The sequence below is a fragment of the Denticeps clupeoides genome, chromosome 13 (assembly GCF_900700375.1).
Source record: "Denticeps clupeoides chromosome 13, fDenClu1.1, whole genome shotgun sequence".
In the NCBI taxonomy this organism is placed as follows: Eukaryota; Metazoa; Chordata; class Actinopteri; order Clupeiformes; family Denticipitidae; genus Denticeps; species Denticeps clupeoides.
The window spans coordinates 8,285,624-8,305,584 of NC_041719.1; the positions used below are offsets into that span (position 1 = coordinate 8,285,624).

At 42.1% G+C, this 19,961-nt stretch overlaps 3 protein-coding genes across 5 annotated transcripts; all 3 read left to right on the forward strand.

The window, feature by feature from the left end:
* The first annotated feature begins 108 nt into the window (after positions 1 to 108).
* On the forward strand, positions 109 to 4,359 carry atpaf1 (ATP synthase mitochondrial F1 complex assembly factor 1). The gene is made up of 9 exons (XM_029001232.1): positions 109 to 318; positions 1,077 to 1,185; positions 1,499 to 1,543; positions 1,760 to 1,822; positions 1,891 to 1,941; positions 2,032 to 2,079; positions 3,442 to 3,537; positions 3,617 to 3,724; positions 3,949 to 4,359. The coding sequence occupies exons 1-9, from the start codon at positions 110 to 112 to the stop codon at positions 4,141 to 4,143; spliced, it is 924 nt and encodes a 307-aa protein (XP_028857065.1). The 5' UTR covers position 109; the 3' UTR covers positions 4,144 to 4,359.
* A 235-nt stretch (positions 4,360 to 4,594) lies between these two features.
* Positions 4,595 to 8,936, forward strand: rab3b (RAB3B, member RAS oncogene family). Of its 2 annotated transcripts, XM_029000325.1 has the most exons (5): positions 4,595 to 4,746; positions 5,030 to 5,292; positions 6,602 to 6,720; positions 7,365 to 7,489; positions 7,566 to 8,936. In XM_029000325.1, exons 1-5 carry the CDS (start codon positions 4,671 to 4,673, stop codon positions 7,748 to 7,750), a joined length of 768 nt encoding a protein of 255 aa, XP_028856158.1. In that variant the 5' UTR covers positions 4,595 to 4,670; the 3' UTR covers positions 7,751 to 8,936. The 2 variants fall into 2 exon arrangements, with proteins under 2 accessions (XP_028856158.1, XP_028856159.1); XM_029000326.1 differs by lacking the exon at positions 4,595 to 4,746 and having other exon boundaries at positions 4,841 to 5,292.
* Positions 8,937 to 10,421: 1,485 nt separating this feature from the next.
* Positions 10,422 to 19,232, forward strand: nrd1b (nardilysin b (N-arginine dibasic convertase)). Of its 2 annotated transcripts, XM_029000255.1 has the most exons (31): positions 10,422 to 10,520; positions 10,703 to 10,912; positions 10,993 to 11,221; positions 11,303 to 11,384; positions 11,474 to 11,627; positions 11,737 to 11,810; positions 12,265 to 12,360; positions 12,511 to 12,633; positions 12,761 to 12,818; positions 13,102 to 13,175; positions 13,279 to 13,348; positions 13,475 to 13,552; positions 13,630 to 13,750; positions 13,888 to 13,946; positions 14,037 to 14,091; positions 14,338 to 14,442; positions 14,540 to 14,663; positions 14,747 to 14,833; positions 15,031 to 15,150; positions 15,239 to 15,290; positions 15,383 to 15,533; positions 15,625 to 15,752; positions 15,845 to 16,007; positions 16,090 to 16,121; positions 16,207 to 16,345; positions 16,422 to 16,469; positions 16,628 to 16,680; positions 16,798 to 16,881; positions 18,091 to 18,298; positions 18,476 to 18,562; positions 18,644 to 19,232. In XM_029000255.1, the coding sequence occupies exons 2-31, from the start codon at positions 10,734 to 10,736 to the stop codon at positions 18,875 to 18,877; spliced, it is 3,267 nt and encodes a 1,088-aa protein (XP_028856088.1). In that variant the 5' UTR covers positions 10,422 to 10,520; positions 10,703 to 10,733; the 3' UTR covers positions 18,878 to 19,232. The 2 variants fall into 2 exon arrangements, with proteins under 2 accessions (XP_028856088.1, XP_028856090.1); XM_029000257.1 differs by lacking the exons at positions 18,476 to 18,562; positions 18,644 to 19,232 and adding an exon at positions 16,993 to 17,012 and having other exon boundaries at positions 18,091 to 18,220.
* Positions 19,233 to 19,961: the final 729 nt, after the last annotated feature.

Below are 19,961 nucleotides of genomic sequence, written 5' to 3' on the forward strand. Positions count from 1 at the left end.
TAATTTAATATCATAATATCAATTACAGAGAGTCTTTTATGGTAGGGAAGGCAATCGTTTAGAGAGGAACCCTTTTATAACGGTTCCATTTCCACCCGGAACGTTATTAATGTGTGACGAGAAAAAAATGGCGGCGGCCATGGTCCAAATGACATGTTTGTACCGTGGGATGCTGGCGGTCAGAGCAACGGGGATTAGACCGATCATCCCCGGCCTGGTACCGTCACAGTTTCGGACTTTCTCGGTGAAGAAGGAGCCGGAATTGGAGGATAATCCTTATTACAGTAAATATGAAGAGAAGATAAGGCTGCTGCGCAGGTATGCTAAGTGCCTGGAGCGGACCCTGTGTAATTCGTCATAAATTGAAAATTTGTGTTATTATTACACCGGTATGAATATGTCCATTTAGTCAAAAAGTCTGCCTGTTAAGTTTTTTTAATATACATTATAGTACAAAATCGTACGAGGCAATAAATACGTAAGAAGAATGATTAATTATTGCCGTTGTTTAACGATGTGTGTTTGTGGAAACGAATCGCTGGTCTTGAGTTTTACCCAAGAAAAACTTGGACATTGTAGGACATATGCAGTGGTGCATGTTCAGGAGTAAAAATGGTACCGTACTGTGATTTTGTCAGACGGGATGGAGGGAAGTGATTCTCATTGTGAAACACTGCAGCACAGCACACGTTGACACAACGAAACGTGTTGTCTGCGTTTAACCATCACACTTTGTGAGCAGTGGGCAGTCATGACAGGCAACCGGGGAGAAGTGCTTTGTTCAGTGGCGGGATTCGAACCGGGTTAAAGAGGGTTTATTGCTCTGGATAAGAATGTAGATTAACAGAAATATGCAACATACAGAGCATCACTGTTTCCACATTTTGTTATGTTACAGCCTTATTGCAAAATTTAATAAATTCATTTTTTTCCCTGGAGTTCAACACGCAACACCCCATAATGACAACGTGAAAAACATTTGCTTGAGGTTCTAGCAAATTGATATAAAAATAATGAATACATGATTGATTCAAAAGTGTGAAAATTTAAAAGTGATTACTTTTTTCTCCTTGTAGTTCCAAGCCACAGGAGTTTAAAGCCAGACTGGAAAAGAGGGCTGAAGTGAGGCCAGAGCCTCTGGGACACTCCAAACAAGCAGAATTCATCAGACACCTGGAGCAAGAGGTATAACACACCTGGGGACTGACCATGTATATGTATGTGTGTGATGTATATGAAGTGATTGTTATTGTGAAAGACAGTGCCCCTCTGCTTTTAACCCATCCCCTGAGGAAGCAGTGGGCAGCCATGACAGAATAACCTACATGCCCAGGGAGCGGTGTACTTTGCTCAGTGGCAATTTGGGGGATTGGGATTGGAACCGGCAACCTTCTGATTATGGGTCCTCTTCCTTAAGCGCTAGGCAACCACTAGTATGTGTGTGTCTTGTGTCTTGAGTCTTTAATGATTGAAAATACATTCTTCTTGGTTTTTGCAGCAAGACAAACATAAGGAAGCCACTGGGGGATTCACCAGAGATAAGGTACACCACAGGGATATTTTGATTTTACTTTTGATTAATAAAGAGATATTATTTAGCATGAAATATTGAATAATATCACTCTTGCAGTGCACCATTTGGCTATATACCTAGGTTTAGGTCCACCGCTTTGCATTTCGTGGAAATCTGACATTAGTGAATATGTTTATGTGAGTGATAATTAACATCTTTTTGACATTTACATATTTTTTTTCTCAGACTCTTGGAACAATCCTCAATCTTGACATGGTTCAGGATAAGCCTGGAGAGGAGATAGGAGAGGTAGTTCAGCTGCATAGCTGTTACTTCTTTCTTGGTAGTACTGAAATAATGTCATTTTTCTGTTGTAGCTTTGGATGCAGTACTACGCCAATAAAGATACGATCAGTGCAGTCATTCCGGTATGTCCCTCACAGCATTGGCTGCTCCTGTTTAAAATACGCTGCTCTGTTTTTTTTAGTTTATAATACATCTGCTGTAATGCATTTCAGGGACACATTTTTGAAGTGATGTTCGGCAGAGCCAAGTCGTGCCCTACAGTAAGCATCTTCTCTTACATGTTACCACAAAATCTGTTTTGGCTCATAAATACACACAAACACACACAAGAATTAGTACGACTGCATTTTTTTTCCTTAACTGGGACAAAATTGAGGAAACATTCCACATGGAATTTTTAAACTGTCAAGTGATGTTGTAATACTTAATTATTTTACTAAATGATGGTTTATTTACTTAGTGTCTTGTCGGTTCAGATCTAACAGTCCTGATGTAAGACTGCTGATTAAGAACAGTGCATGGCTATAGTTCGGTTATAGATTTAATCTGTAGCCATACACATATGCAATAAGACTATAATAAATAATAAACTAAATTGTAATAAATGGGTTTACATAAATCATGCATAACATAACCTTTTCTGAAGGACATTGTGCACTCCAACGCTGCAAAAAATCTAGGATAGTCCGAGTAACTTATAGGACTTGGTCCTGACAGCATACCTTTATGCTTTTACTGGTCAGGAGGATGTGATACTATTAGGATGTCATCCTGTTAAATCTGATTCATTTATATTTGACATCTTCCAGTACATTTACAATATGTCACCACAAGATGGCAGTGTTGACATGGACACAAGCTTTTTACTTCAACACACACACACACACACACACACACACACACACACACTACAGGCCAAAAGTTTGGACACACCTTCTCATTCAATGTGTTTTCTTTATTTTCATGACCATTTACATTTGTAGATTCTCACTGAAGGCATCAAAACTATGAATGAACACATGAGGAGTTATGTACTTAACAAAAAGCAGAGACCTGACCTCCACAGTCACCGGACCTGAACCCAATCGAGATGGTTTGGGGTGAGCTGGACCGCAATGTGAAGGCAAAGGGGCCAACAAGTGCTAAACACCTCTGGGAACTCCTTCAAGACTGTTGGAAAACCATTTCAGGTGACGACCTCTTGAAGCCCATCGAGAGAATGCCAAGAGTGGTCAAAGCAGTAATCAGAGCAAAGGGCGGCTATTTTGAAGAAACAAGAATATAAAACATGTTTTCAGTTATTTCACCTTTTTTGTTAAGTACATAACTCCACATGGGTTCATTCATAGTTTTGATGCCTTCAGTGAGAATCTACCAATGTAAATTGTCATGAAAATAAAGAAAACACATTGAATGAGAAGGTGTGTCCAAACTTTTGGCCTGTACTGTATATATAGCTTGGTTTTACCATTTTGGGTTTCTGTAGATGTTTACATTTAGAAGTTAAGAACATGAAGCGATTTAAATTTATTTGAATGTTTGTTCATTGATTTAGTTTTTCCGTTAAATGCTGACATTTTGAAAAGCCATTTTACTAAGATCACAATTTTTCCTGTCCATAGTTTCTATATGCGTTGCCCCAGAAAGAAGGCTATGAATTCTTTCTTGGTCAGTGGTCTCGCCAGGAGCTGCATTTCACTTCTCTCATCAACGTACAGGTACCCGTGTTGTGTAAGATCACTTACTTCACAGTTTTGCATGTTTTTGTGATGTTCAACCTTTTGCTCCCTACCCCAGACCATGGGTGAGAATGCACCCAGTCAGCTGATCCTCTATCATTACTCTGACCTGCTGAAGGACAAAGGCATTGTGCTCATGACTGCTGAGATGGACAGCAAATTCATCGTAAGTCATTTCAGAGATATCACATAGATCATGAACTTTTGTTCAAGGTCATTGTGAGAGATTAAAATATCAACATGTACAATCATTGCCTATGACCTGAATCAAGTTTTTCTATTGAAAGACTATATGAAAATTATTTATTTTCTTAGTGTACAGAAATATGCACTCTTTATGTGTTCTGTGTTTAAATAGCAAATTCAAATCCCCCTTTTAATGGTCCACAGAATGTTCAGCAAGCACAGTGCCTGGCCAATCAAGTGCAACTCTTCTATGCTGCTCAGCGGCGGGAAACCTTCCGCCTGGTCGAAACTTTTAACCACAGTCCTGTGGATTTCAAGCACATGTCTGTGATCGCAGAGCTGGAACAGAGCGGCGTTGGCCCAGTACTCCCTCCTCCTGCATCCGGAACGAAGTCGTAGACACAACCCGGACAATAGACTGATTTCTGCGGTGGCCGAGCAGAAGGACTGAAAAATGTGGATGGCGTTGAAGAGAAAGCGGTTTTGGAATACGTGTGTACAGGTGTGGTTCTAATGAATTGCCTCTGCAACATAATCTGTGTGAGCCTTGCTGCGTCCTCTGTCGAGGGCTGTTTTATCGACATGATGACTGGCAATAAAAGAAAAAAAACCTTCGTTTTTCTCTGCAGACATTTTGTGTTATGAATGCTTTGTCTCTTTTATCTTTTTATATGAATGTTCTTGCCATCACAGATTAGTTTTAAGTGAAACCGTGCAAACTGCCTACGAAGTGTGCAGGGTTACAGTTTCCACTCCTGTGATGAAAAAAGTTGCAAATGAGGCACGAAATGAATTTTTTTGTCTTATGTATGTAGGTTATTCTAAGGAATAACAAGTCGTTGGAGCCCATTTTCTTCTCCTCCACCTTGTCTGGAACGCACAGTGGCCCACACCCGCCAGAATACATCATATTGTTGTTATTTTTAATGCTAACCAACGCATCTCATTTAAATATTCCTGGGAACCAGCGGTCCAGGGTGGAGAAGGCAGGACGGAGGAAAGGTGGGAATAAATGGCGTTTGCGTGCTTGTGCGGTGTGAATGGACGGGGACGGGGACTGGGAGGTTAAAGGGGGGGCGGTGGCGGCGGTGGGGGGTCTCAGACGCGCCCTTGTTTTCGCCAGAACGCACCTGTGCACCGATCGATCACTGATCCATCGGTTTGTTGGTTCTTGCCGTCGCTCGGCGCGAATTTATTTCTGGAGCTCTGACGCGACGGTGCGCCGGTCGGATCCAGTCCCCGACACCGATCGCGGCGCGTCGCTGCTGCTGCTGCTGCTTTTCAGGGCCAGTCGGAGCGGAACTCGCCGACACGCATCCTCAGATGGCAAAAGCAGACCAGCGCTTCGGCCAGAGAGATGGATCGGACCAGAACTTCGACTACATGTTCAAGCTGCTCATCATCGGCAACAGCAGCGTGGGGAAGACGAGCTTCTTGTTCCGATACGCCGACGACTCCTTCAGCAATTCGTTCGTCAGCACGGTGGGCATCGACTTTAAGGTGAAGACCGTCTACAGGAACGACAAGCGGGTGAAGCTTCAGATCTGGGTAAGATCCCGATTCGTGTTTGTGTCCATTTTCGGGGAGGTCACGGTTGCACGTTGGCCACGCAGATTTTACTTTTTATTTCTATGGTCAGTTCAGTGATGGAGGAGGGGGGCGTCTGCCTCATTTAATAGAATAAAGCCAGAAGGGGAGGAGATGTGCGTGCAGACCAGCTGCAGCATTCAGCAGAGCCATTTTCCTGGTAAAAGGATGGATGGAAGGAAGGATGGAAGGAAGGAAGGAAGGAAGGTAGCGGCTCATCCTGTGCTTGCATCATCAGCAGCGGTTGTCATGGAAGCAACACTTCACGCTGCTCCCCGGCAGAGCTTGGTTCTGAGGCAATTAAAACCGGCCCCTCAGGGCGCGGGGGCCGTGTGAAGCTGTGCCACACAAGGGCCAGTGATGGGAAGGAGTGCAACAGACCCTCTGGAGCAAGTAGCACAAAATATATATATATTTTTTTTTTGCAGAGCACGGTGCCTGTAGTCAGCGTGGACCGATCCACTTTTAAAACGGATGCCGCTGATGGTGGGAGTTCACGAGCAGTGAAAAACCGCCTCACGTCTGATGGCTTTAATTGCTTCCACTGAATGACACAATCTTTCCCGGAATAATATGGGCTTGATGAGCGGCCCATCGCCATGATAAGGGTCCATCGCCATTCACCGCGGGATGAGTCACGCAGGCAGGGTGAACCTGAGCCATTAACGCGGCCTGTTTATTCACATGGAGCGCCAGGATGTGTCAGGTCACGGTTAAGCGTAGTGCTTTGGTCAGAAAGATGCCCCTCGGGCGATGAGGCGGGCGGATCACGAGAACAGGGCCTCGCGTGCAGGGCAGAAATTGCCATTGTGATGAACAGCGCGGCTGGCAGCGAGTCAGTCAGCAGCCATGTTACGGTTTCTCCGCCTCCCACACCGAGCTGACAGCTGACACATCCGTTCTGATCAGCGCTAATGATGACCGAGGCTGGGCGGTGTGTCGGACACGGCTGATATTTACCATGGTGAATAAATGTGTGAACTCACGCGTCGTCGCCGCTGCCATCGTCAACTCTGGAGGCAATTAACAGTCGGGGGGGGCAGGGGGAGTTGGAGTTGCTCTGCTCTGATGTAACGCGTTGTAATAAACTCAATTGGCATTTGCTCACAATTCTAAGAGCATTATAGCAATAATGGCCAATATAGTAATACACCCATTTGCATTGTTTTGCCTAATTCCGCAAATGCATCCATCATGCACTGGTTTTTATTGATAATTGATTGTGATTGACTTCACAGCTCTAATGTGGTGTTATGTTACACTCGTCTAGGACACGGCTGGGCAGGAGCGCTACAGGACCATCACCACAGCCTACTACAGAGGGGCCATGGGCTTCATCCTCATGTATGACATCACCAACGAGGAGTCTTTTAATGCAGTACAGGACTGGTGAGTTGTTGTTTTTTTTAGTTACCCTTCGTGGAACATCTATCTTTAAGACTTTGTGGTTTTCGGCACAGCACATGTAAGTTCCTGGGTAGGTTGAAGAGACAAGCCGTGAAGCAAAGTGTGCTCGGAATTCAGAAGTTACATTTCTCTCTAGATCTGTGTCAGACAGCTCTGTTGAACATCTCTAAGCTCAGTGTACAGTGACCGTGACATCTCACTAGTGCCATTAAAAGGATGTATCACACACCAGTACTTCCATGGCACCCACATAAACGCCTTGTTAGCTTCCTCTGTTTTTTTTTTTATGTTTTTGACATTACACCTTGTAGAGCCAATAACATGCCTTTTCTGCATTTTGGACACATGCTTTCCAGGGGCATACTGTCCTGCTACCTTAAATATAGAACATATCAGGCACATGGCTGGCAAAGTCTATTTATATGTCACCGGTCATTTAGCAGAATAAAAAAAAAATAAAGGTGACCATGCAAACTGTTTACTTGGATATGTTGAATTATGCAATTTCATGAATAATTATACTATTTTATGAATTCTCAGGTCTTCTTAAGGTAATCAAACTAGAATATCTTGAGACTAGTTATGAAGCAACGGCGGAGGCCATAAATCATTTCTGCTGTTTTCAGGGCCACCCAGATAAAGACGTACTCCTGGGACAATGCTCAGGTGATCCTGGTGGGAAACAAGTGTGACATGGATGAAGAGAGACTCGTGCCCTCAGAAAAGGGCAAACAGCTGGCAGACCAGTTAGGTGAGCTTTTTGGTTTGTCATTCGGCAAAATGTTGGTGCTGCTCTGGCAATAACAGGATTTGTTCCTCGTTAACAGGATTCGAGTATTATGAAGCCAGCGCCAAGGAGAACATCAACGTACGACAGGTGTTTGAGCGGCTGGTTGACATCATCTGCGTGAAGATGTCCGAGCGTGTGGATGCAGACCCGGCCATGGTCAGTGGGGCGAAGAACACTCGACTCACTGACAAGCCCCCGCAGCTACCCCAAAACTGCTGCTGATGCCTCCGCAGCCCAGTCTCCACCCCCTGTCCTTCATGCCCCGCCCTCCCACATTGTGCCCTGCACCCCCAAATAGCCCCTTCCTTTTTTAGTCTTTCTCAACGTAGCTCTTGAGAAATCAAAGTGTCGATTCACTTCTGTCACTTTCTCCTTGGCCTCTCGTCCCAAAATAATGAATGGGACTCAAAACAGGGTCCACAGCGAAGCACAATATTGCCTCTGTGACAAGAGTGTTCACTGCCAACGCACAATCCTTCACATTACATGATAGGTGGTAAATATTTGGCATGGACCTGTCGATGGCAGTCACCTGCACAGGTCCTTTGTCCAACAATGTAATTTGCAGTCATTCTCAACATTCGTCTGTGAAGGTTGACATTGATCATGGCGAGTGAGAATACGTTCAACACAGCCGCGTGAGGTGCAAATTATTTTGCATCATAAATGAAGTTTTAAAGGTGGCTTGGTCATGAGTGATATTACCCTCTATCACCATGTTGGTACTGTAAGTGTTTTAAGACCTTTGAACACTTTGCAAACAATGTTGTAAACGATAGAGTCTTGTAACAGTAATGCTTCATAGTCATGTGATTAAACTTGAACTTAAAAAGGAGAGTCTTACAGAAAATAACAGAACATTCTATTTATTGCACAGTATATGTAGCTGAGTGTTATATACAATTAAGAGTTAGATGTTTAGACTGGCCAAGGGTCTACAAGCTATTTTCTTGGATTAAAAAATCTCGTTCTCGTTGTGTTTAGAGGACAGTTCCGGATTATTTGTGTCAGTTGTGTGAATGTTTATGTTGCCAAAATCAAGACAAAGTAGTGAATTATTTCACATGATATACACACTGGAACAGTCCACACTGTCTGAAATAATGTGTTTCTCTTATAATCATTTTATAATCAATATAGTAATAACAATGGTTTTGTTCAATATATGCCAATGTTTTATGTAATTATTTATAAGTAAATATTCTGGATCAGGACACTGTATTATAATGGTCATAGCAAGTAGATGTTTATTTTTATGCAGTTGCAAAAAGTATACATGGTATGGTAGCTAATAGTTGTCAGTTAACAATTGACAGATAGATCAATAAAACACAGGCACAGTGATTGTACAGACTAGTGTAAATGTACATTTTAGAAGCAATTTGCAACAATAAAAAGCACAAATGTTTCTTTGTCTTGGATTTTTTCCTTTCAATGATGGGAGGGTTTTCAAATATGTCTTTACTAATGATGCTCTGTGCTTATACACTCCCGTTGGAAAGTTTGGGGTCATAGAGAAATTTTATGAAAATAAACAAAGTGGGATAATAAATTCTAGTCTGAAATAACGATGTACAGTACGGGCCAAAAGTTTGGACACACCTCATTCAGTGTGTTTTTCTTTATTTTCATGACCATTTATATTGGTAGATTCTCACTGAAGACATCAAAACTATGAATGAACACATGTGGAGTTATGTACTTAACAAAAAAGTTGAAATAACTGAAAACATGTTTCATATTCTAGTTTCTTCAAAATATCCGCCCTTTGCTCTGATTACTGCTTTGCACACTCTTGGCATTCTCTCGATGAGCTTCAAGAGGTCGTCACCTGAAATGGTTTCCCAATAGTCTTGGAGGAGTTCCCAGAGGTGTTTAGCAAGGTGTGTTGGCCCCTTTGCCTTCACTCTGCGGTCCAGCTCACCCCAAACCATTTTGATTGGGCTCAGGCCCGGTGACTGTGGAGGACAGGTATCCACTTTTTGTTAAATACATAACTTCACATGTGTTCATTTATAGTTTTGATGCCTTCAGTGAGAATCTACCAATGTAATTGGTCATGAAAATAAAGAAAACACATTGAATGAGAAGGTGTGTCCAAACTTTTGGCCTGTACTGTAGTGTAGCCCTACTTTGCTGATGTGCCTCTTTAATCAGTGTAATTGTTTTCAGCTGTACTAAAGTAATTGAGAAGGTTTTTCTAATAATCAGTGAAGCTTCAAACCCAGCATTCCACTGGAACTAGTTGCTAACAAAGTTCCTCTGTACATGTATACAGGTATTCCGTCATTAATGGCCATATCGAGCTACCTCAGTCATTTACAACACAAACAGTGTCTGAACGGGAGTTTCTTCAATAGAAACCCACCTGATTTCTATTTAATGCAACAGACAATATTTTCCAATCAAAACGAGGTCGTTTCTAAATGACCCTCCATCCAGCGACACTGTCCTCCTAATATACTGGGTGAGCAGAATCTCCCGGGCCATGTTCGCAAAGTCTATAGCCATGAACAAATATAATCAGCAACTTCGCAGAAATGCTACATTGAAGAGGTCAACGCCGATGTTGTCGGCCGAGCTATTCTGTTCATCGAGACGCGCATCTCGTAACGAGTTAATCGTCGACATTGGGGTGGCATGTTTGCACGGAGGGGCACACTTCGACAGAACACCGCGGAATTTGCTAGCGCTGGCTTGCTGCTGCTCTTTGGGCATTTGGCAGCGCTTCCAGCTCCCTCGTGTGGTCCGAGTTTCCGACACGCGGATTATTAACCCCTGCGATTACTTAGATTAGGGCGAGATTTGCTGTAGTCTGACGAGCAAACCTGCCGTCCATTTACGTTTCAGGCATTAGGCGGGTCATTGGCCAATAAAACACCAGCTTGTTGTGTGGCCGTTCTTCTTTAGCCAATCACGTAGACGTTAACTGGGCGAAAATAACGGGCTGGTGGACGCGAGTGCAGCAACAACAAGACGGAAGGAAATGAAAGTAAGAGCTTGTTCATCAGTCATTTAGTGATCATGCAGGTATAGACTATTGCGTCAAACAGTCTACTTAATGTTATTGTCCATGAAAGGGTCTTGCATCTTCATTGGCATCTTTCTGAATAAACAGAAAAACATCAAAAACTGCGCATGTTACAGAGTAACATCATTTCTTGTATTTTGCAGTGCATCAGTGAAAAGCCTTAACAGCCTCAAGATGAATAAATCTAAAAGTTCGGCCGATAGTAGCACTCAAGTATCAGCGACCGATGATGGGGAGCCACCACCGAATGATGAAGCCAAGGGTCTCCTGAAACACGGGGATCCGGCTGGATGCAGGGAAGATCTGGGCGATCCGCAGATCATCAAGTCCCCTAGTGATCCTAAAACATACAGGTGAATGAGTTACGTTAAGCAAAGAGGTGACCTGCCTCAGGTGGGTAGCGATGAACCTGGAGCTGTCTGTCATTTCACAGGTATGTAGTGCTGAGTAATGGACTTCGGGCTCTGCTCATCTCAGATCTCAGCGGACCAGGCAACGTCTCTGATGACTCAGCAGGAGAAGGCGAGGAGCAGGGTGAAGGAGACAGTGAGGAAGATGTAAATGTTGATGAGGTAGAGGATGGTGATGATCAAACTGAGAGTGATGGTGGTGAAGACCAGGAAACTGGTGACGTAAAGAAGAAAATTAGTTCAGTAAAGCAGGTCAGTCTCAGTGATAATCCGAACAGTGTAGATTTTAATATGCTTGTTTTTAATGCCTTAGTGATTCGCCTTTTGTATCAGTCTGCTGCAGCTCTCTGCATTGGCGTGGGCAGCTTCAGCGACCCAGAGGACCTGCCCGGTCTAGCCCATTTTCTAGAGCATAGTGAGTGCTTCATTCTCATAAGTGGCTATTTAATACGCTGATCAGCTTCTGATAACTAAAGGTGTCGCCGCTGTTCATTTCTCTGTCAGTGGTTTTCATGGGCAGTGAGAAGTATCCTGCGGAGAATGGCTTCGACGCCTTCCTGAAGCGACACGGGGGCAGCACCAATGCCTCAACAGACTGCGAACGGACATTATTCCAGTTTGATGTTCAGAGGAAGCACTTTAGAGAGGCTCTGGACAGGTGAGACATCCGTGGGAATGGGCATGAAGACCGTCTGTTTTTTTGGTTTTGCAATGCTATGCACTGTGGCATTTATATTTCCATTCTGCACCGCTGCTTTTATCCACAGGTGGGCGCAGTTCTTCATATGTCCCCTCATGATCCAGGATGCAATTGAAAGGGAGGTTGAGGCAGTCGACAGTGGTGAGCGAATGCCAGCTCGTGTAAATGGTGTCCATATTCCAAATAATTCAAATTCAAATTTTATTTGTCACATACATAGTCATACACAGTATGATATGCAGTGAAATGCTTTGGCGACTGCTACAGACCACAGTATTGCAAATATTGCAAGTATACAATGATTACCAATATGCAAATATTGCAAACATAACCAAATATTACACTTTTATGTCTTAAACGTAAAACATAAAATATGTGTCACAGCAAGATATAAAGTGAAAAAAATTGTGCAAGAATAAAAAAAAAGTAAAGAGTTTGTGCAAAAATTCTGGGGGGGATTGAGTCCAGAGTGATTGGAAGTGAAAGTGCTGGAGTGTATTGGACTTCTATGAAGTGATGTGATTGTTTAGAGCTCGATTAGCTCGAATGATGATGGAAACAGCTGTTTTTACAAAAATGTGACTTTGCTTGACAGAATACCAACTAGCCAAGCCATCTGACTCTCACAGGAAGGAAATGCTGTTTGGAAGCTTAGCCAAACCCAAACATCCTATGGGACATTTTTTCTGGGGTAAGGTCATGCAAAATGTCATTTGTGTTTAAATGCGATTTGTTGACTTTGTAATACTTTAATTCAGATGATATAAGATATAAGATATCATTCTTTTGTTCAGATGTAACATTACCTCAACATTGTCTTCTCACCCAACTCTATTTGCAGGAAATGCCCAGACACTGAAGCATGAGCCGAAAGAACTGAACATCGATACCTACCAGCGTCTGCAGGACTTTTGGAAGAGGCACTACTCTGCCCACTACATGACCCTGGCTGTGCAATCAAAAGGTGCACAACAAAAGAAATTTACTACAGATTTAACTCACCCATTATTTCTTAAGGTGCAAAAGGCAGCACCAAACACGACACCCATTTGGCGTGTGAAAAGATTTGACTGGACTGTGTCTGCCTGCAGAGAAGCTGGACACGCTAGAGAAGTGGGTGGGAGAGATCTTCACCAGCGTCCCTAACAAGTGAGCTGTTTCTCCATCATTTTCCTAGAAATGTATATTTACAGTATTTATCAGACCCCCTTATCCAGAGTGAATTACAATCAGTAGTTACAGGGACAGTCCCCCCCTAGAGCAACTCAGGGTTAAGTGTCTTGCTCAGCGACTCAATGGTAGTAAGTGGGATTTGAACCTGGGTCTTCTGGTTCATAGGCGAGTGTGTTACCCACTAGGCTAGTACCACCCATAGAAATATACATGACGTATAAATGCAGGCTGTAGGACTCATTGTTTTCTTCCCCTTCAGCGGCCAAGCAAAGCCTGACTTTTCTCAACTGCGGGACCCCTTTGACACGCCCGCATTTAACAAGCTTTATCGAGGTATATGTGTATATCACGTATCATGTGATGCATGTGCTTGGAATGGCTTTGTCTTATGCATGTCTATGTTTTCCATGCATATGCGTGTTTGCCTTGCTTGCAGTGGTACCCGTGAGGAAGGTCCATGCCCTCACCATCACCTGGGCATTACCACCACAGAGTAAACACTACCGGTGAGTTCTTGTATCCTCCTACAGCACATAATAGAAATTTCATAATTAACATTACTTCCACTTTGTTAACTGTAAAAAGTAGTTCAACTGTTTTGTTTTGTGGCAATGTTTTTTGGCTTTAAATAGAGTGAAGCCCTTGCACTACATATCTTGGCTTATTGGTCATGAGGGTACTGGCAGCATTCTCTCGCAGCTCAGAAAGAGGTGAGTCGCAAGACAGCATGTGCACTTAAACTATGGTCAAGTAAGGTCCCGTTGGTCAAGGTTTGTGCGTTATGCAGATGCTGGGCCCTGGCTCTGTTTGGTGGAAACAGTGAGACTGGCTTTGATCAGAACTCCACCTACTCCATCTTCTCCATCTCAATCACGTTGACTGACGAGGGCTTCCAGAATTTCTACCAGGTCAACAGCCGACATTAATTTCATATGATTTCATTGTATTCTGAGAGACATGACGAACAAAATTGAGGGACTATGAGACTAAATGGGTTTATAGAAACACGTGATGAACCTCGATTATTTTATTTCTTCTCTTGCAGGTAATTCACATGGTGTTTCAGTACTTGAAAATGCTCCAGACACTCGGACCTCAACAGAGGTTGGACTCCATGTTTTATTTATTTATTGCGTGTTTAAAAGTCTTGTCTTAAGGTATGTTTGAATAATAACCCTGTACTGTTTTCTCTAGGATTTATGAAGAAATCCAGAAAATTGATGCAAATGAATTTCACTATCAGGAGCAGGTATGTTTGCAGGGTGACTATTTGAATATGAGTAATGCAACCCCAACTTGCATATTCTCTATCATAACAAACAGCACTTACCGCATCAATGAACAGGCCTATTAAAACCAGGCAGGCCATAATCTGCAAATAATGTAATAACAGAGCAATGACTGATGTGTGGGTAGCAGTATGTGGTTAAGATTAAGACAGAATGCTGCTTGAGCAAATGTAATTTTGTTATAAAACCCTCAATATGATTCTCAGACAGACCCAATTGGATTTGTGGAGAGTATTTGTGAGAATATGCAGCTGTTTCCCAAGGAAGACTTCCTGACTGGAGACCAGCTTATGTTTGAATATGAACCGGGGGTACTGTATTTACCTACTCAAGAAATGCCTTTCAGGGATGTTCTTTAAATGTTTCACAAATAGGTCATATGGATCTTTATGCATTGTTTCTTTGAAGGTCATTTCTGCTGCATTATCACTCATGACCCCTGAGAAGGCCAACCTTCTTTTGCTGTCACCTCAGCATGAGGGCCAGTGCCCTCTGAAGGAGAAGTGGTTTGGGGCACAGTACAGTGTAGAAGGTTTGCCTTCATCGCTTCAAGTGACATATGATAAATGGAAAAGTGAAAGATCATAATTATTATCATAATTATTATTGTTGCAGATATTCCTCATGAGTGGAGAGATCGCTGGACTGGAGATTTTGATTTGAATCCTGACCTTCAGCTTCCAGCTGACAATAAGTTCATTGGTTAGTTTGAAAAACAGCCTTCATCCTGCATTAAAAGCATCAGAGTCTCCTAATCATTGTTTTATCTGCTAGGGTTCTGTTTCTAATCCTTTTAAATAGATGGAATTGATAACATTTTTTGTGATATATTATAAATGTCACACATCTTTTCATTTAAAAAATCATGTGTTAAGTCAAATTTCACACTTTCTTTACAGCTACTGATTTCACTCTGAAAACATCAGACTGTCCTGATACAGAGTACCCTGTCAAAATCGTCAGCAATGAAAGAGGATGTCTATGGTTCAAAAAGGACAATAAGTTCAAGATTCCCAAAGGTATTAACAACATGTTTCAGTGCATCTTAAAACTATCCATTTATAACAGTTACATCTAAAATAATTTTTTCCCTTTTTCTCTTGGCAGCTTATGCACGCTTCAACCTGGTGTCTCCAATAATACAAAGATGTCCGGAAAAGTGAGTCATGAGTACTTCACCACTAACAATTTTTTGAAGAAAATAACATTTAACTAAATATTTCAAGCAAAATTTCTGCTTTCTGAATGCAGCCTGGTGCTGTTTGACCTTCTTGTGAACGTTCTGGCCCACAACCTGGCAGAGATGGCCTACGATGCTGATGTGGCACAGCTGGAATACAAGCTGATAGCTGGGGAGCACAGTCTGATCATTCGAGTCAAGGGCTTCAACCACAAGCTGCCAGTCTGTTAACTTCCTCAGACACCGTGTGTACTTTTTTAGCCGCACTGTGCCTTCTGTCGCTTTTAAAACATCTCTTCAAAATGTCTTCCAGTTGCTGCTGAAACTGATAGTGGACTATCTGGCTGACTTTAGTGCATCTCCAAATGTGTTCTCCATGTTTGCGGAGCAGATGAAGAAGGCATACTTCAACATGCTCATCAAGCCAGACATGCTTGGCAAGTGAGTCTGGCCACGTCTTCTACAGCCAACATCTTTAATTTATTTATGTGTGCATTCCATTAAATTCTGTGTATTCTGGCTGTTGCTCTTAGGGACTTGCGTCTTTTGATCCTAGAGCCCTCTCGCTGGTCACTGATCCAAAAGTACCAGGCTCTAATGAAGGGTTTGTCCGTGACTGATCTCATGGGCTTCATCAACAGACTGAAAGCAGAGTTATATGTTGAGGGACTTGTTCAGGGAAACTTCAACAGTGCTGTAAGTCCTGTGTAATGTTCTGACCAAGTTGGTTCTGTCTCTCGTGCACATATTCATTGATTTTGTTTTTTTGTGCATTCAGGAATCGAAAGACATTTTGCAGTATTTTATTGAGTAAGTGACAAAGCTATCTGCACCCTAATTAGCAGTAAGTAAAGCCAGTAAAAATGACCTCTCTTATCCACACGTTCTGGTTTAGGAAACTACAATTTAAGCCACTTACTGCAGAGGCCCCTGTCCACTTCCGGGTGGTGGAGCTTCCACAGAAACAGCATCTGTGCAAAGTTCGTTCCCTCAATAAGGACGACCCCAATTCTGATGTCACTGTTTACTATCAGGTAAGAAATGATCAGTGGTCATTTGGAAGATTCATGTAAAAGCTTAGTTTATATAATTTGCTTCTTGCTTTGACAGTCAGGCCTGAAGAACCTTTGGGAACACACAATGATGGAGTTGCTGGTGGTGAGTAGAAACGTGCCACCAGGCAGCCGAATGATACTTACATATATTTATATACAGATATTTCATGTTTACATCTAAACCTGTCAGTGACACTACTATGCTATGTTAGGACAGATGTTATTCCTGTGTGATGGATGGTTTTCATTTTTATATTCTAGATGCATATGGAGGAACCTTGCTTTGACTTCTTGAGAACCAAGGAAACACTAGGGTTTGTTCTTGTTCTTATTTACAGTATGTGCCTTGTGTGACCTCTACCACTGGACGCTCAGGCTTGCTTTATTACCCCTTTCCTCTTAACATTACATTTGTCCCTTTGTCCCTGCAGATATCAGGTGTACCCTACATGCAGAAACACCTCTGGTATCTTAGGATTCTCAGTTACAGTGGAAACCCAAGCTACAAAGTTCCCGTGAGTGTTCAGTAAAAAAAATGCATTCACTGCACACAGTGGTTACCATAAATGTAATTAATTATCTTCATTATCAGTTTCTTTTGTATTTTATTCTCTCCATTCTTTTAGTGTGTGACGCCTGGCTGTTGGTGGGGTTTTATCTTTTTTTAATTCTGCCATTACAAAATTAACAATATTTACTATAGATTTTAAGAGCATAAATTCTGTTCAAATGTTTAGATGTCATTGAAATGGAAGCTCTGTTAGGGTCATCGTTGGACTTATTGATTTGGTTCAATTAATTACTAAAACACTAATGCCTATATATACTAATGCCTATAATATATGCTGACCCCTTACCCCTTATGCTTTATTGTTTTCTGCATATTCATTTAAGGTAATTTAAGGTCAACTCATGTGGTTCAGACGTTACTCATTCTGGTTCTGACAAATGGGGTGGAGGATTTGCTGAAGATTTTATACATTTACGCAACAGGAAATTATAGTGGACAATTGTTTATTGAGACAACAGCCAGCCAGCTGTTGGCCTTTCAGGCCTTTCATTCTTATACATTGTTCTTGTCATTGGTCATACGCCATCAAACATCAAGACCCAAAAAACTGTGACAAATTGTGTGTGTGCCTTTCTTCTTGCCTCGAATAGTGTGTGTATGTGAGTGTGTTATCTGTGTTTTTCTGCATGTACGGTAAATTCAAATGTGTTTGATGCTTGTTTTTAAGATTTATGTTCACTCCCTGGATCCATGTGAGGTCAGCCAAGGAAAGGCCTTGTCTCTTCCAAGTGCATGTGTGTGCTTAGGCATACAACAATGATCATTTCAACAACTTCAGTGTACTAGTAAAAGTGCTGGAAATACAACACGCATATATGTATAGTGCTCTATATATAAGTCCCCAACAAATATCACGCATACACAAAGTTAGACTCCTAGATAAACCTAAGTTTTAGTGTGTGTGTGTTCATTGAATATAATCGCACATCTGTCATCAGAAAAAATCATTTCCTGGGTGTAAATGCCCAGCCAGTATCTTTTTGAGTTGGCAATGTTACGAACAGTCTACAATCTGGCATTGAGCACCCAGCTGTGAACATTGCGAACCTCCCCATAATTGATCTTGCTGGGCCATGCTAGTCTTATCTTGGTTTCTCCCAGACCACCCACAAATATACCACACTAAGAAAGATTTTTCTGTATTTATTTATAGCACTGACTTTGTAGAAACGAAGATAGAGGAGTTTCTTCAGAGCTTTGGGGAGACGCTGGCTAGCCTATCAGATGAAGCTTTCCAAGCCCAGGTGTCTGCTTTGATCAAACTGAAGGAGTGTGAGGACCCTCACCTGGGTGAGGAGGTGGACCGGAACTGGTTCGAAGTGGTCACTCAGCAATATGTCTTTGATCGAATTCAAAAAGAGGTTAGAACTTTGTAGAGACATTTCTTAGCATGTCTATATAAGGGATTCCCAATCCCATTCCAAAAATAGTCATCTGGGCTTTCAACCTGGGGGGGCTCCAGGAACTGGACTGGGAACCCTTCTCTGTATAAACTGTGTACGTTATTCACATTAATAATTTGGTGTTTTGCCATGTAGATTGAGGCCTTGAAGACGATGAAGAAAGAAAATCTTCTGTCTTGGTTTATGGACCACAGACAGGCCAATAGGAGGCTTAGCGTTCACGTGAGCATTGTCTTTCGAAACCTGGTCTGATGTTTTATCTTTCTCTGCATGTCGACTCTTACAAATATATATTTTTTACAGGTTGTAGGCTTCGGACAAGCAGAAGGTGACCAGGAGAATTGCAGTCAGTCCTGTCCTGATCCCTCAGCAGAACAGGCAGGGATGAAGGAGCCCAACACCTCTGCTTATGGAGAAGTTACGGAGCTCACATTCATGCCTGCCTCACCCTTACTGGCAGAAGCCACCAAAATCACTGATATCCACGCTTTTACCTCATCACTGTCCCTATTCCCATATCACAAAATCCTCAAATAGTTTTTAGTTGGGTTGTTTAAAGTAATTTCGTTGCAGACTCAGGGTCACTCACCTGGTTGTCTCAGGTGATGGAGTCTTTCCTCTGTAGTTCACTGCAAAACATTGTAATGAAAGTAGTCACAGGTGTAGCAACATTTCCTTCCCCTTGAAACGGGAAAAAGCAGAAAGCAAAATATGTAGACAATTTAGTGTTTCTTTTAAATGTTTTAATTGAAAAAAAAACATGTATTGTTATGTCCTGAAATTATTTGCGCTATAGGTATAGGTATCAGTTATTATGCCCTCATCTCTGATTTGACATTTGCTAGTTTTAATGATATGAATTTAATGTGAATTAAAAGTATGACACAAAATACTGCTTGATATCTATTGTATGATTAATGACCTTATGTTTACCACATGGTTGTATTTGTTGTGGGCCAAGATGGAGATAAAATATTCTCCATCCTTCTGCATTTCAGATTGAATTTATATAATGTCTTGGACAGTTTACCCACTAGTTTTGCTAATATAGATGATGGAGAGAAAATCTATAATCCAGACTGAAGGTAAATTAAGAACTGATGTCCTGTATTAGTGAAGTGTTCACCCAGGGCACCAAACAGTCTAAGACTGTTAGCTCTGCTGATGAGTGGCCTTAGTCTTTGGCTGGGTGCACGTGTGGGGAAGACATGGTACTATGGCAGACTCATTCTTTGTTGTCCTGGATTCATATGGATGTGGATGTGGCACGTACAACCTACCGAAATGCCCCTTCATGGAAATGATGCACCTTTCCACACTGCAAAAACGATTCAAGAATGGTTCAAGGAACACAACAAAGAGTTTGTGGTGTTAATCTCATCCAACAAACCATCTATGAGATGTTCTGGAAGAATATCATATGTTCTTCACACATATCACACATATCATACATTGCCATCAAACATTCATACTACATTGCTCTCTAGTGGAGCTCTAGTAGAGTCCACAGTTCAGGGTTGTTTAGTCCGAGGACCTACTCAACATTAGGGGCTTCCTTAACCACTAGGGCATAAATGCCATTCATCAATAATGCACAGATCCCATGTGTAATTTTCAGTGA